Below are 15,925 nucleotides of genomic sequence, written 5' to 3' on the forward strand. Positions count from 1 at the left end.
TACAATTTTGTACTTGTAACGTAGCCGCCCTACACCCCGCTTACTTCCTTGATTTTATAATTTAATAAAAAAAGGCTTTTGATTGTAATTGACAAAGGCTTGGAACACCGAGTTGATCAATCTCAGTTCTGTCCCCTACCCTACTGATATAGGCTATCATATAGTATTCTAAGTTTTCTGAGTAAAATGTATTGGGAGGAAATCTGCTTTCTGAATTACAAGGTAAGCATAAACTTGGGAGAAGATCTCCCTTCTGAATTATAAAATAAATTTGATTTTGTTAATAAAGAATTATATCAACAATTCGCACAAGGCTCCTCCAGCTGCAGACTTTTGAGGACACCGAAATTAGTCGAACAATGACAAGAAGAAGATTGACAAGAAAGGGAAAAAGCAGGAATAACAAGCTGCGGATGGCCCTTCAATAAAAAAAATTAGGGAGAAGACCTCCCTAAGAAAGCTTATCTTCGGCTAAAAGTCTAAGCTTATCATTCAAATCCAGCACAAAAAGAGTTGCAAACAAAAGTTGAATTGTATTTTTCCCTATATAATATAGGCTATATTTGTTACTTTATACTTATAAAGAAAATTAACAAATGAATTGACAAAGTCTTTTTTGACTTTATATTAAAATTCACGCCCTCAATTACCCAATCCGCTTTATTGAAACCAAACTTTTTGAATTTTGTGAGGTCTTAGTGCTGAAAGTCGGTTAGAGATCTGATTAGGATCTCGCGCCGCGCTCTTCCCTGCCATTTTTACGAACACTGCTTCAGTCCACGCACAGTAAAAGTGCGGAATACACGCTTTTATCGGAAACTCCCGTTTCGTGTTTTATTGAAGATATAGCAGAGGCTACGACTAGCTGATAAAGAGAACCGTCTAGTATAGAGAGCATACAGCAGTACTTAGACGCTTACATCTGGTGACAATCGCTAAGCTTCTTTCTTCACTGGACTCATCCGAACCCACGTTCGCCCTCATCACCGGCACTTCCCGCTGCGAAGCTAGAAGTGTTATTTACTTGGTTTGACCACTCGCCAAGTCGATCGAGCGATCTTCCGCCGTTCCCGTGTTGATAAACCGCTGGAGCTCGTGAATCAAGTCGCGTCCGCGCGCCGCACAGTAACCCTTCTGTGCGCACAAACGAGGTCAGTCAAAGTTGTGAAAACTGTAACTGCCGCATTTTATCGCCCTGAACACCGTGGAACTCGTCTCCGACCGCGCCTGAATCGCTCATTTCGCCGCCGGCTGCCTGGAACACACACTTCACGTGAAAAAGTCGCCACGTGCGCCGCTCAAGGAAATTTCCAGTTACTTGAGCGCTTTGTAAAGGTACAATATCTTGTTGTGAACCTCTTACCGCCAATTCCGTTATGCCGCGCCGCAGATTTTGATCAGTTCCGCCAACGAAACCCCGTGAACTTCGCCGATCCCAATCTCCAACGACAGTTTGGCCCGCCAAAATGTCCCCTGTCGGCGCCTGCTACGCGCTCGACATCCCCGCCGACCGAATCGATTCATGCTTCTGCATCCTCACGCTAAATGCGTTTAGGGATGAGGTCTTGGACCACGTGTTTGCTCTCGCCGTCAACCCTGCGCTACTCAAAGCCGCCTTAGAAGCGATCAAAACTCGCCTAAAGCTAATAAATGCCCGATGTAAGGCTTTATTGGAGTTCGAACATTCACCTGGAGCCTCTCGCACTGATCCAATCGAGACCCAGAGTTCTGACGACTCAGCTGACGTCCATGACTCCGCTATTGGCACCGATTCCGCTTCTCCCGTTGATAACGACCAAGCTTTTTCGGATCGAGAGTTAGATCGGCGCAACTCTAACTCCACTTCCCCGCGCAACTCACCTTCTCGAAACCTTCCAGACCTGACTTCACAGTCACTCTCGCCGAACATTCTTCAACCGTCAAAAACGGCATGTTCGACACTGGCGCCGACGATGTTATCTTGCCTAAATGGCTGCCAAAATGGCACATCCCTGACGAACTTTTGAAGCATCTGCAGAGCTCCAAGTTCACTTTCACTGGCGTCAACTCCGAGACTAAGGCCCAAGGCGAGTCCCGCGCTATCATCAATTTCAGCGATTCAAAATTCGCTGGAACCCGCATTCTAGTGACAGATGGCCACAACGAGCCGCTACTCATCAGCAGTACTGTCACACATCACGCCGCAAATGCTCCATTTGGTGGAACTGGTACCAAAGGCATTTTTCAACGACGAGATAGCCCTGGAGCAGAAATCTACACACAGGCTCTCAAAATCAAGTCGTACGCTCGTGATCCCTGGAATGCGCTTCTGATCGACTCTGGCAACTCCAGTAGCGCAGATTTTCATAGTTACGCTGACGCTCGTCGATCTCAACCCTCTCAAGCTGCCAAAATTCAGCTTAACCCTCCTGCTCCAGGCCCCAACACCTCTACTTCGGACCTTCTGAGCTACTTGCAAAGCCAGAAAGAGCTCGTTCTTCCATCTTATTACCACAATAGAAGCGAACTTCATGAACTCGCCGTTCTTTGTGTCCAGTATGAAGACGTCTCTGGAAGTTTTACTGACGAGCTTGGCCTGTTCTACAGACCCGTCCGAATCCCGACAAATGGCGAATTCCCCAACTGTGCTGGCAAGCGCTTGTGCTGCACTAAACTCGACACATCCACGCAATTTTCCGTCGCTCGAGTTACCACTGGGGAGCGAGCGAATGTTGCTGCTCGCACGATTGTCGAAGTGGTGGTTTTCTTTACATTGCCTGATACTCTACACGACCCTGATGTACGCTACGATTCGCCTGAAACTTATGGCAAGCGGATTAAAATGCTCTCGAAGCTAGCGAAAATCGCCAATCGCTCCGCTGATCTAGCTCTAGAACGCCAACATAAGCGTCTACATCGTGATCGCCTTCTCAAATACGGCGATATGGTCCATCTCTATCAACCCGTCACTAAGGTAGCCAAGGATTCCAACTGTTACTGGATAGGCCCTTATGAAATCGCCTCAGAAACTGTCGTCAAAATCGTCGACGGAGCCGATTTTCGTGGCTGGGCTCACCGATCTCATCTGCGTCTGGTCCCACCGCGCAATGATCAACTCAAATCTCCCTCCGACCGGGCTCAAAAACAAGAGCTCATTGGTGGCGATGATCTCGATTCGCCTCAAAATCTACTGGTCGGCGCTTCTGGTTCGTATCCTGAACCTCTAGCAAAAATACCAAAGGTTGGGAGGCCGGCTGCTGAAAAGCAATTATCAACCTCTGGCATGTCTACTAGAAAAAGAGGAAAAGGGCGAGTCCCGACTCGTTGCCTGATCCGAAGCGTCAAAATACAGCTTCACTTCCTCCCTCGACTGCTGGAAATTCAACCGCTCCCGCCCGTTCAACGTCAACTTCAACTACGCCTCGCTCGACTGACTTGGTGGAAAATGATGTTCAAGTTTTACCTGTTAAAACGACTTCTGCTCCTCGTGGATGTGCGGCAGACTCTCTACATGGACATCATTTGCATTCACCTTCTTCGTCAGCTGATCTTTGTTCCTTCTTCGGAAATCCGAGCGTCTTGGGTGGTGAAATCAGGAAAAAACTTCCTTGATTCGAGTTGACCACACTCGCAAGAGTACTCGTAGAAAAAGGGAAGTTTTCTTCAAAGAAAACTCGGCTGGTGTGAGTCTGCTTCTACTCGCGCTCTGATTGGCTCCCGCTGTCCGGAAATGGTTCGATCTCCGTCCGACATATCTCGACTTTTCGTCTCTACACTGGTGCAATTCCGACGCCACGTTGAGCTGATTGGCTGCCTTTCCCTTCACCTTTCCCTTCTGCACTTCTACGATGACTCATCTCTACGACTTCAACTCTTCAACCGAAGATTCTCGATCGTCTCTAGAATCTGGGGAGCTGTGAGGTCTTAGTGCTGAAAGTCGGTTAGAGATCTGATTAGGATCTCGCGCCGCGCTCTTCCCTGCCACTTTTACGAACACTGCTTCAGTCCACGCACAGTAAAAGTGCGGAATACACGCTTTTATCGGAAACTCCCGTTTCGTGTTTTATTGAAGATATAGCAGAGGCTACGACTAGCTGATAAAGAGAACCGTCTAGTATAGAGAGCATACAGCAGTACTTAGACGCTTACAAATTTCTAATATAATATTAGATTTTAAACAAGAATTTTCGGGGAAATCTTGAGCCCCCTTTTGATTAGCCCATTAAATTTTTCGCATCAAAAACCCCCTCAGCCAATTTTTAGAAGTCGTGCCCAACTCAACATGCCTAGAGGGCATTTAGAAAATTTTGGATTCCCCTATAATTTTCCCTAAGGCTTATATAATATGGATAATCTATATATATTTGGAATCCTCATTATCTAACAAGTATGGGGAGCACAAAATTGTGACCTCTCGGAAAGGTCGAGGTCACGTGACCCCGGATGACCTTTCCGAGAGGTCACAATTTTGTGCTCCCAATAATTGTTAGATCATGAGGATTCCAAAATATATATATTGTCAACATTATATTTCCTCTATGGCGGAATATAGGGGAATCGATTTTGTACTTTTGGAACTTCTATCACGTGCTATGACGTCATAAGTTCGCAATTTCGCCAATGTTTCCAACTCATCTAGCATAAGTTTTAACACTCTTTCTAATGGGCAAATAAAAAGGGGGTCAGGATTTTACTCGAAAATCCTTATTGAAAATCGTTAGTGAAAATCGTAAGTTTGAAATTCTCAAACTTACGTATTCTTTAGAATTAAAGAGCCCGCGCTCATTGGCGGGCCAATCAGCAGCCCTTATTTTCGACACTTTTCGAGACACACGCGAAAGCAGGGCTGGATATTTTGAAATCAGCAAAAATCTCAAATCGATTTTTGTGTGAAATCTCATTTTCATTTCAAAATTTTGCACCATTTCAACAAATTTCAAATTTCAATTTTATTGCAACTTCCTCGTCATTATTTTTCTTTTTTGAAATTGCTGAAATTTCAGAATCTCAGATCTCAAAATTTTGCAAACCGCGCAATGGCCGCAGACAAACGTCGCGGTCTTAGAGCAAGACTTGTGATTGGTTCAGATGGACCTGAAATGCTTGAGATCTCAGAATTTCAAATTTCATTTCATTGCAACGCGCGTATCCAACTCACGCAATTTTCTGAGATAATTGAGATCTCAGCATTTCAAATATCATTTTTTTGCAAAATCGAAAATTGAGATCTCAAACAGAAAATTTTCTGAGATTGCATTTTTGAAATGGATGAGATGATGATTCATGTTTTTCGGTGTTTGAGATTTTTGTTGATTTCAAAATATCCAGCCCTGCGCGAAAGAGACGCGAAAGTCACTAAAGTCTCGACAAAATAAATTCGCGCACTAATTTTAGTGCACTAAAAATTTTCGACAGATTTTAGGACGCGAATTTACCAGCCCTGGTCATCACAATAATAATTTCCATACCTCTGCGATTTTCATGAAAAACTTTCTACAGTGAAATGTAAGAATGTTTGTAAAGATATGGCCCCCTCAGATTCAGGGAGAAGATGTTGTATCTACTTCTTTCGTTTTTCCAGCTACGTTCAAATCGTGAATCAACGAAAATTTTCTCAAAAATCCAATTTTTTGTCGAGTGGTAAAATGATCCTTCTATTGCTCGGAACAACTTGCTCCTGTTCTTTCCTTTTTCAATCGTCGGTGGAATGATCATGTTCTGCATCAGAAGAAAAGCGGAAGTTGCCAAGGTTCAAAATCGCGATTCCTTACTAGCCACCTATTTTCTTTCTGCAACCTTATTTTTTCTCAAGAAATTAAAAACAACAAATTTGAAAAATTACTGAGCGCCAAAAGAGTATCCATTTTATTACCGGGGACTATTCAGGGCAATTATGGTTGCTGTTGTCCTTTTCAATCATTTGAAAGAAGACAGTTCGGATAAGGGAAGTTTTTATAATGTTTAGTCAGAAGAATAATATGACCTGGTGTGAGTGTTTCAATTCGGCGGGGGACTCACGGGCGCTACTTATGAATGTCTTGTTGGGCAGTCTGGTAGCCACTCTCAAATTTTGTGTAACGGAAACGTCCAATCTCCTGTAAATCCCAAAGCATCATAAATGAACGAGACACAGGACTATGTGGGGATTGTCAGAAGGTTTGAACAGGACGAGAGTTTTGCGAGGATGTTGAACGAGAGATTGAATTCGCCGAGAGGAAATTCGGTTCAAAGAAGTTATGTTTCTAACAGGGTTTGGTTTTAACAGAAGAAATCATACCTCTTTATAGAAATTGATATTTATACATTTTTTGAGCAACGTCAACTTGATAGCTCAGCAAAAAACAGGTAAGAATGGCATTGTTTCATGTATAAGACAAGGCACACTCTTATTAACCTTCCTTTTAATCTTAAAAACGACTGAATAACCGATGTTATATCATATTTATGTTAAAACCGTAGGAGCTCTCAAATCGTGAGTTATCAAAATCGTAATCCGAATCTTCGCGGAACTCTGAGCCGTCAAAGTTTCAGCCGAGCTCACCGAAATCTGTTTGATCTCGCTGGTCAAGGTACTTTTTCAACCCTTTTCATCAAAAATTCCGTTGACTAAGTTCTCGCCTCTCCTCAGCGAAATCAAGGAAGAACCACTTCTCAGCCTGTTTGGAGAAATCCCTCGACACAGAATAACCAGAACACGTACAGAAACGTATCCCGATCGTACTCAAGAAGAGTGAACGAATCAATTGCCGAGCCACCTGAAGACGCTGACGATTCCGTATTCGACCAATCTACAGTTCTTGAGCCGCTGCCGATAATTGAGACAAACAACAATCGCATCGAAATTCCGCAAAAATTCTTGCCCCTGAAGAAATGCCAAAAGATTCAATACAGCCGCCAAAAATAATTCAAACTTGCAAAGATTTATTGGCCAAAGAAGGATCGAAATTTTTAAGAATGGGGAGAAACTGCTTCAGAATGCGGTGGAGCAGATGGAAGCAGATTTTCAAGAAATAAAAGGAAATGGCGCTTTGAAGTTTACCATGCTCTGATGGAGGCAATTACAATTCACTTTTTTGAATATTCATTTTTTCCTACAGTGGGTTGCGCAGGACGTTGCCCCCGAAAGAGCGGGTGAAGGGGCAACTAATCCTGCAATCACTTTGAGTAAGTCTAGAAAGGATTAATATAAAAAGCGCGGGCAAAGGGGCAACCAAATCTTATGGGTCATGAATAAATTGAAAGATTGTTTTATTTTATAATAAATTATTACAAGCCTTTATCTTAAGCCATTCTCAGGCCTAAAAATGAAAAACAATGAAATGCAAGAAGACATGGATTTGCTATCTGAACGATTTTCCTGTGGCATCTGCTGCAATAGGTACCGATACTCATCCCATTCCTTCCTAAGCCTTCAGTTATGCTGAAGTCAGTCCAGTAACACTTTCTCGCTGCAATCACGTCTTTTGTCAATTCTGCATTGAAAAAGTCACCGAATGTCCTGCATGCCGAAAACAAATTGACTCCGGCTCTACTAAGGTACTAAAAACCGGGTAGGCTTCATTTGCCCAAGAGCTTCATCTCCCCAGAGCTTCATCTCCCAAGAGCTTCATCTCCCCAGCCTGGGCAAATGAAGCTCCTGGGGAGATGAAGCTCTTGGGCAAATGAAGCTCTATTTCGACTTTTTAATATTTCAGAAAAAAATTTGAAATAATATTTTGAGAACTATTCATCCTTTTCATGTTTAACGCGAATTCGTTGCAATAATAGAATTAAATGAAGTAATATCTTTTCTCGAAAATCATAAATCATCCGAAAATATTTTACCAAAACAGTTATATTGGACAAGTCTGCTAGACACCGGATAGTTACTGATATATGCTCCGCACATAACCGTATAATTTATATTTTTCTTCATTTATCGTTATTTTAGAAAACGAGAAAAATAACAGATAGAGCCAATCTCATAATCATTAAGCTTGATTATTGGTGGATGATTATTTAGGAACGACGTTTCTTAAAGAAGAAAACGTTATTATGATGGCTAAGAATGAGTTTTGTCTTTTCTGAAACACATTTTTAGACTTCCAAGTTTATTGAAAAAATTAGTTTTGTTCCGAAGCCCGGCTCAACCATTGACCACTAAGTACAATTCGCCCACGCAATTAAGGGTATAGTCATCGATTTTGGTCGGGTCTCCAATTTTTAATCTGAGCACATTTTTAGAATCCCCATAAAATTCTGAGCAAAAACTCCTTATGATTATTTTGGCTATCTTAACCCATTTGGCCGCAAATTGCGTTTGAAAGTGGCGAAATTTAGTGCATTTTGACCATTAGCCGAATATTTTGAAATTTTGACCATTTTTAGGGGCTTCGTAAGGGTGCCATATGATACATTTTTAGAAAGCTTATATTCAGGGCATTTATTTAGGACCACGTAGGGTAAATTTGGGCTATGCCCGCAGGGCATTTTATCAAAGCGAAAGGTCAAAATTTGGTAGCTTGGTTCTTTTAAAAATTTTTCAAAGAAAAGTTTATGATTACAGTATAAGGCTGTGTCATTTTTAAGATAAGGGTCTATATTTTAAGAAAAAAACATAAAATCAATAGATTTATATAGAAACTGTGGACTTAAAGCGCCGTGAAAAGAGGCTATTTTTGCGTTATTTGGCCGAGAGCTCAACTTTGAGCGATCCGCAAACCATGATTTCCTTGGAAATAACGTAAAAAGCTGTGACAAAAGTTAGATCTAGGATAGATCTTTTATATGACCTATTTTAGAGCCTCCCACATATTCCAAGTCCCGAGTTATAACCCCCTGAAATCGGCCAAATCGACGACTATACCCTTAAAAGCTTCATTTCCCCAGAGCTTCATCTCCTCAAGAGCTTCATTTGCCCAGGCTGGGGAGATGAAGCTCTTGGGGAGATGAAGCTCTGGGGAGATGAAGCTCTTGGGGAAATGAAGCCTACCCAAAAAAACCCTCTTTCCTCTCTTTCTCATCTCTTTTCAGCCGCTTTACTTTGTCTAAAGAAAATTTGCTGAATACAGTATTCTGTATACATCAAAAATTCTGATACCATAATCATGTTATCAGTAAAGCTCTCCTGTCTGACCAAAAACTCTTATCTTTTTCTGTAAATACAAGTCGAGTGCGGCAAGCTGACAAGAGCCGCGGATCAAGTCTTTCCTCGTGCAATTTTGCTTCTCAAAACACGTCATTGTGACACTATGCTCTTTAATTTTTTTCTTCCTGGAGATTCTCGAGAGGGGGAACTTGCAGATTTTTCAACAGATGACTTGAAAAATAATTTCACAGATTTTCTCCCGGAAAAGTTGTACACGATCGGAGTCTCAGAAAAGAACTGATGACATCTGTTTTACCTTCGATATTCCTGCATTCAAAATAGAGTAATTATAAAAATGATTTCTCTAAGTTCGTTTTTTCAATTTCTAGAATAAAATGTAAGAATGTTTGTGAAAAAATGGCCTTCACAGATTCAGGGAAAAATGTTGTTTCTACTTCTTCCGTTTTTCCAAGTATCCTTTTCGAAAGCTATCACGGACACGAGAGTTTTTGACCATGAGTTCCCAAGCTACGTTCAAATCGTGAATCAACGAAGAAAGGGCTTCTGCGGTGGGACCATTCTTGATTCAAGACATGTTCTCTCAGGTCAGTTTTTTTCTCAAAATTTTGAGTTTCTTGCAAAAATTAACTTCAGCTGCTCATTGTAACGTAACTGCTGGTCAAATCGTCCACTATGGAACAGCATCAGTCGGCCCAGAAAGTGGTGATGGCTTCGTAACATTCGTCAGAAAAGTCAGCACGATCGGCCAGCGACTTCAAGAGTCGAAAATCTGGAGCAACGACATGGCGATTATCAGAGTTTCTCCTCCCTTTCGATTTGACAACGCAAATGTTCGACCGGTGAAATTGGGAAGCAAGAAAGAGTTCGACAAATATGTCGAAAAAGGGAAGATCAAATGCTTGTTGGTCGGGAAAGGACGAGTTTCAACAGGAGACAATATCAAGTACCCAAAGAATCTTCAGAAGGGGTACCAGATTTTTGACAATACGAGAACTTGTGAGGTAAGTTCTGATCAATTTATTGATTTTTATCACATTTTGCTTTAAGGGTTATTTCAAGAGAGAAACAGATCTACCGAACATTCCAACATCCGACGGCTGCTTTTTAACAGTTGGCTCTGATGGTTCAACTGGTTGCAAGGGCGACTCTGGTGGCCCATTGTTCTGCTTTTTGCCAGAAAAGAAGATTTGGAAACAATTTGGGATCCGGGGCTTAGAAACCTTTCATAATTGTCATCAAATTTTGCAAATTGAAAGAACCCTTTAAAAAGAATCGCGAGTTTTGCTGATAAAGACTGCGACAAGCGCACTGCTTGGTGGGCTCCTTTTGTCGCTGGCAAATTCATCTCAAAGGCAAGTCCCTTTGATCGAGAATCTTGTAAAGTCTTCACGTAAAATTAAGCATTCAAAGCAACACGATCACCTTCTGTCGGAAATCAACGACAATGAAGAAGACGACGACGAAACTGAGGAAGATGAAGAAGAGCAAAAGGTATATGAAGATTTTTTAAAAATCAAATTCGTTTAGTCGAGTGGCAAAATGATTCTTCTATTACTCCTGTTCTTTCCTTTTTCAATCGTCGGTGGAATGATCATGTTCTGCATCAGAAGAAAAACGGAGGTTACCAAGGTTCAAAATCGCGACTTGCCAGATCTTCCTGAGACTCCTTACTAGCCACTTCTTGCTTTCATCTGTTGCGCTTTTCTTGAAAATTTTAGGAACAAAATAAATTTGAAAACTTTCAGCGCGAGAAGAGTAACCATTTTATTACCGGTGACTATTCAGGGCAATTATGGTTGTTGTTGAAAAGGAGCATCATTTGAAAGAACACCGTTCGGCCAAGGGAAGATTTTATACTCGTTAATCCCAAAGCATCATAAATGAACGAGACACAGGACTATGCGGGGATAGTTGAGAGGTTTGAAAGGGACGAGACTTTGGCGAGGATGGTGAACGAGAGATTGAATTCGCCGAGAGGAAATTCGGTTCAAAGAAGTTATGTTTCGAACAGGTTTCGGTTTTCAAAGCAGAAATCATAAGTTTTCGTAAAATTATTAACATTGATATTTTTTATGCTGCTCTCGTATTGATTACTTTCGTCTATTTATAACAATAGGGCATTGGCCAAAATCGACATTAAAAAATAGGCTTTTTTCTGTTGAAAATTTTTAAGAAACCGAAGGAGTTCTCAAATCGTGAGGGATCAAAATCGCAATCCAAATCTTCGTCGAACTTTGAGCCGTCAAAGTTTCAGCCGCGCTCGAAGAAATCTACTCGATCTTGCTGGTCAAGGTAGACTTTTCAAATGAATGGAATCCCTGTTAATCCTGAATAAATTTAAAGTTCTTGCCTCTCCACAGCGCAATCAAGGAAGAACCACTTCTCAGCCTGTTTGGAGAAATCCCTCGACAGAGAACAACCAGGACACTTACAGAAATGTATCGCGATCGTACTCAAGAAGAGTGAACGAATCCATTGCCGAGCCACCTGAAGACGCCGATGATTCCGTATTCGAGCAATCTACAGTTCTTGAACAGACAGTTCTTGAGCCGCTGCCGATAATTGAGACGAACAACCATCGCATCGAAATTCCGCAAAAATTCTTGCCCCTGAAAAATACCAAAAAGAAACAATGAACCCGCCAAAAATGATTCAAACATGCAAAGATTTATTGGCCAAAGAAGGATCGAAATTCTCAGAAAATGGAAAGAACCTGCTTCAGAATGTGCTGGAGCAGATGGAAGCAGATTTTCAAGAAATAAAAGGAAATGGCGCTATGAATGTTTATCCTGCTCTTGCTGAGGCTATAGCAATACAAGTACCTATACATATTATCAAATAATCATTAATTCATATTTCAAAAACGTTTATTTATTCTAACTTAATGATTCTTATGGTCTTTAAAGCAATTGAAAGATTGTTTTATTGTTTAAGTTATTAAAACAAGCCTTTATCTTAAGCCATTCTCAGACTTAAAAATGGAAGTAAACGAAATGCAAGAAGACATGGACCTGCTATCTGAACGATTTTCATGCGGAATCTGCTGCAATAGGTACCGATTCTCAGCTATTTTCTTCCTAAGCCTTCAGTTTTGCTGAAGTCAGTCCGGTCACACTCTCCCGCTGCAATCACGTCTTCTGTCAATTCTGCATTGAAAAAGTCACCGAATGTCCTGCATGCCGGAAACCAATTTACTACGGCTCTACCAAGGTATCAAAAAATCCTCTTTTCTCTCTTTCTCATCCATTTTCAGCCGCTCTACTTCGTCTAAAGAAAGTTTGCTGTATACAGTATACATAAAAAATTCTACTACCATAATTATGTTATCAGTAAAGCTCTCCCGTCTGACCAATTTCTCTTATCTTTCTCTGTAAATTGCCAACTACAAGTCGAGTGCGGCAAGCTGACAAAACTTGAGACACGTTTTTTGCGCTCTTGACAAGTTTTTTTTCTTTTAAAATATTTTATTGAGTTTGTGTTTGTAAGTTGTTTTCGCACTAAGAGTTTTTCTATCTTAGTTTGTTTTTATACAGCAGAGTTATTTCTTTGACGATCACAGTATTGGTTGAAGAGGGAAAATGTACACCGTCCCGAGACAATCTTGGGAGCAAAAAAAGAATAATGGCAGTCGAAAGTTTCTTCCGAGCAATTTAGTTCTGAGCATTGAGCCAGAGGAATCGAGGATCCTCTGCCGCCCAGGGCTGAGAGGAGTACTCGGCTCGTGTTCGGTTGACCAAATCGCGGATGAAGTGATTGAGGGCATCCTGAACGTCTGGAGCAGAAGACCAGGTTCGTCGGATGATGACGGTCTTCAGAAGAGCGTGCCATTGGTCAAGGTTTTCGACGTATTTTACCTAAAGGAAGTTTGAATTTGAGTAATAAAAAGCGATATTTTTTGTTTGAAAAAAAGCCAATTTAGAAATATAATGAAAAATTAACTTACTCTCATAAGTGTATCAGGCTTGAGGAAGGAATCGGTCGAATCATCCCATTCAGCAAAAGTCATGTGAACGGCTCGCTTGGCTTCTCCACACAATCTCGAGTCATCAGTGAATCCGCAGAATTTGCTGACAAGGGCGTCTGATAGATCGTGAGCAGAGAATTCTTCAGGGACGCATTCCAAAAAGTTGCTTGGGACGATGTACGGGCTCCAGGGTTCTTGAAGGTCGGGCTCGGTGAAGTTTTCGCCGTCCCAGATCATGAAGCCGGACTGTTCGGGGCAGGAGACTTTTGGTGCTTCGTCGGAAGAGTAGCCGCGGATCATGTCTTTGTCGTCTTTTTTTGTGAAGGACCCAGCGGGCGAGTTCTTTGTCGAAGGAAAGAGCGATGTCTCCAGCGGAGGAAGAATATTCTGTCGGAGAGACTTTACGAATCCGTCCGGAGAAAAGAGCAACATCGCCCCAAACCTTAAGGGTGTCACAACAAACAGGAACATTGGCAATTTCTCTAGCAGCTGGGTTTCTAGCAATATTGAGCTTGTTTCCGTAAAACTCGGCAGCGTCAAATTCAAGGTAGTCATCGTCCCACTCGTTTTCTTGGGCGAGTGCGGAAATGGCGAAAAAGCTGAAAAGTTTCATTTTTCTATTTTTCGCAGTGTTTTACTCTGAGTAAGCAGTGTAAGAAGCCCGGAGAAGTGAGCGCGATTTTATAGCAGCGCGGTTAATTCCGCGGCGCGGGGCGCTAGGGAGCGGCAAAATGAGCTTTCGCGAGCGGGGGAAAGATTGATAAGGATTTGAGGGAACGTGTTGTTTTCATGCTGGGCTGAGTTTTTTCATTTCGAGATAGGATATCAGTCAATGAACGACATTAACATGCAGCATGTTACATGCTGATACGTATTTTGGTCAGAAGACATCATCTTCTTATATATTTCCGAATGAAGTTTTTGATTTTCTAGTTCATGGTCTCGCTAAAGAATGAGCAGCGCTCAAAAGTTGCGTAAATTTCTCTAGATGAAATGTTTTTCTCATCGCTTAGACCAGTAAATACTCAGTCTTCGGATTTATTCCGTCCGAAAGCGAGCAAAACGAGGTATATAGGCTATTTAAAATAGCCTTTTCAAAAAAAGCACCTGTTTATTTTATTGAAATTCAAGTCATTAAAATTTTCAGAAAATAACGATATCGAGAGAAGAAGAAAATCGAGATTCCGAAAAAGAGAGATCAGAAGGTCGACGAACCTTCGAAAAACGAGCAAGAAGATGATGATGGTTATTTACCAAATTAAACCTTCGACTTTTCCTGAATAAAATCAATTTCTTTTTATCACACTTTGTCTTTTTTCGCAACTTTCAGTTAGTTTAAATGGAAAGCGGTCCTCATCAGTATAAGGAACGACGAAATATGGGTTTCAGAAAAGTTGAAAAAGAGAGTTGCGAAAATTTGCGCAGAAATTAAAGCCTCTTCAAAAACTTTCGTATTTCGCGGTTTTTGTCCCTGAAAACCACGTTCGCTCGATCCACCTCTAAATCGAGCTTTTCTGGTTTGATTTAGAACCCTCGTTCCTCGCAATCGGAATTCTGAGGCGATGAAATTCAGAATTTTCGATTTTGCAAAAAAGGAATTTGCGATTCAAATTTCATTCTCGAAATTCTAGATTTTCAAAGCTGCCGCGAAAAAGGTGAAAAACATGTTGGATTACATGAACTTCAAAATTCTAATTTCAAAATTAAAAAAAAGCACGTGACATCTGGCTCGTTAGGTTTTTTTGCGAGAAACAGACGCGGAAAAGCTAGAATCTAAAAGCCTCTTTTTGATTTATAAATTTCGCTGCAGCTCTTGAGAAAAAAAGATGCAAAACCGCAAAGCGAATTTTCTTTAGAATGTGTTTGGTATTGAAACGTGTTCTGTCCCCTGAACCGCTCGCCTTACGGCGGCGGTGGTGTTGATGTTTTGTGCTAAACATCGAAATGGAGCGGTTTGAAATAAAAAAATAAGCTAGGGTGCGCGAGACGATTTTCCGGAAAACAAAATTAGTGGGACTTTATTGAATCAAGGATAGAGGAAGTAAATACGATCAGTAGATTTTCTTTATTTGGTCGTTCCCAAACGGTTTTCTGCATTTTGGACAAATCTTCGGATTCAAAGAATGCAAACAGTTGAAGCAGAAGGAGTGAAAGCAAAGGGCAATGCATGCTTGTTGATGATTTTCGCCATCGAATTGCTCGAAACAGACACCGCAAGAAGGCCCTTCGGTTTCATTGACGGTCTCATCTGAAAATAATGAAATTTTAATTATAAATAATAAAGATGGAATTCCATAAACGACCACATACTTTGTTGTTTTGATGTTAAATCATTTTCGATCTTTTTGATTTTGAGCTCAATATTTTTGATCTCTTCATCAATATTTTCTTGGTCGACGAGTAAGCGTTGAATTTCTTTTTCATTCTTCTTTTTTCTTGTTTGTGCTTTTTGAAGTTCTAGCTTAGCGTATACGAGTGACTTTTCATTCGAAATTTTTTCCTCGTTACGAAGTCTTTTGATTTCGTTTTCGTGATGCTTGATTTGCTGTGTATTCGTTGGTATAATCTGAGAACCGTATGTTGATGGAGAGTTTCGGTAGGTCTGTAAATTTTTGGCTTGTCGCTCAAATTTTTTTGCCAATCCTCGAGCTAAAGTCAATTTTCTCCTAGATGAAAGATTTTTCATTTCATCCTCTTGCGCCTCCTCTGACATGATTACTCTTATAAAACTGTGAAAAGATTTTTTAACTTCCTCTTCTTCTTTATTTTATTTTCCTTAGCTTTATTGATGACATTTATAGACTGTAAACGCAGAATAAATATTTGATCTAATCGAATCTTTTTCGATGCCACCCTAGTTGGGTGTTGAACGCGCTCAATTCTAGCGATGGATT

The 15,925-nt window shown here is 41.0% G+C and overlaps 4 protein-coding genes across 4 annotated transcripts; 3 read left to right on the plus strand and 1 right to left on the minus strand.

Moving 5' to 3' along the window:
• Positions 1-9,449: 9,449 nt before the first annotated feature.
• Positions 9,450-10,741, plus strand: LOC145701215 (chymotrypsin B-like). The gene is made up of 6 exons (XM_081778441.1): positions 9,450-9,651; positions 9,701-10,068; positions 10,115-10,298; positions 10,361-10,419; positions 10,469-10,558; positions 10,595-10,741. Exons 1-6 carry the CDS (start codon positions 9,450-9,452, stop codon positions 10,739-10,741), a joined length of 1,050 nt encoding a protein of 349 aa, XP_081634567.1.
• Positions 10,742-10,925: 184 nt separating this feature from the next.
• LOC145704702 (uncharacterized) lies at positions 10,926-11,826 on the plus strand. The gene is made up of 3 exons (XM_081782172.1): positions 10,926-11,078; positions 11,253-11,359; positions 11,411-11,826. Exons 1-3 carry the CDS (start codon positions 10,948-10,950, stop codon positions 11,701-11,703), a joined length of 531 nt encoding a protein of 176 aa, XP_081638298.1. The 5' UTR covers positions 10,926-10,947; the 3' UTR covers positions 11,704-11,826.
• A 215-nt stretch (positions 11,827-12,041) lies between these two features.
• LOC145705696 (breast cancer type 1 susceptibility protein homolog) lies at positions 12,042-12,357 on the plus strand. Its single transcript, XM_081783182.1, has 3 exons — positions 12,042-12,119; positions 12,157-12,277; positions 12,321-12,357. Exons 1-3 carry the CDS (start codon positions 12,046-12,048, stop codon positions 12,336-12,338), a joined length of 213 nt encoding a protein of 70 aa, XP_081639308.1. The 5' UTR covers positions 12,042-12,045; the 3' UTR covers positions 12,339-12,357.
• Positions 12,358-12,510: 153 nt separating this feature from the next.
• Positions 12,511-13,669, minus strand: LOC145702680 (uncharacterized). The gene is made up of 2 exons (XM_081779937.1): positions 13,011-13,669; positions 12,511-12,921 (listed from the first exon to the last, which is right to left on the minus strand). Exons 1-2 carry the CDS (start codon positions 13,584-13,586, stop codon positions 12,718-12,720), a joined length of 780 nt encoding a protein of 259 aa, XP_081636063.1. The 5' UTR covers positions 13,587-13,669; the 3' UTR covers positions 12,511-12,717.
• Positions 13,670-15,925: the final 2,256 nt, after the last annotated feature.

This window comes from Oikopleura dioica, chromosome PAR (genome assembly GCF_907165135.1).
Source record: "Oikopleura dioica chromosome PAR, OKI2018_I68_1.0, whole genome shotgun sequence".
Classification (NCBI taxonomy): Eukaryota; Metazoa; Chordata; class Appendicularia; order Copelata; family Oikopleuridae; genus Oikopleura; species Oikopleura dioica.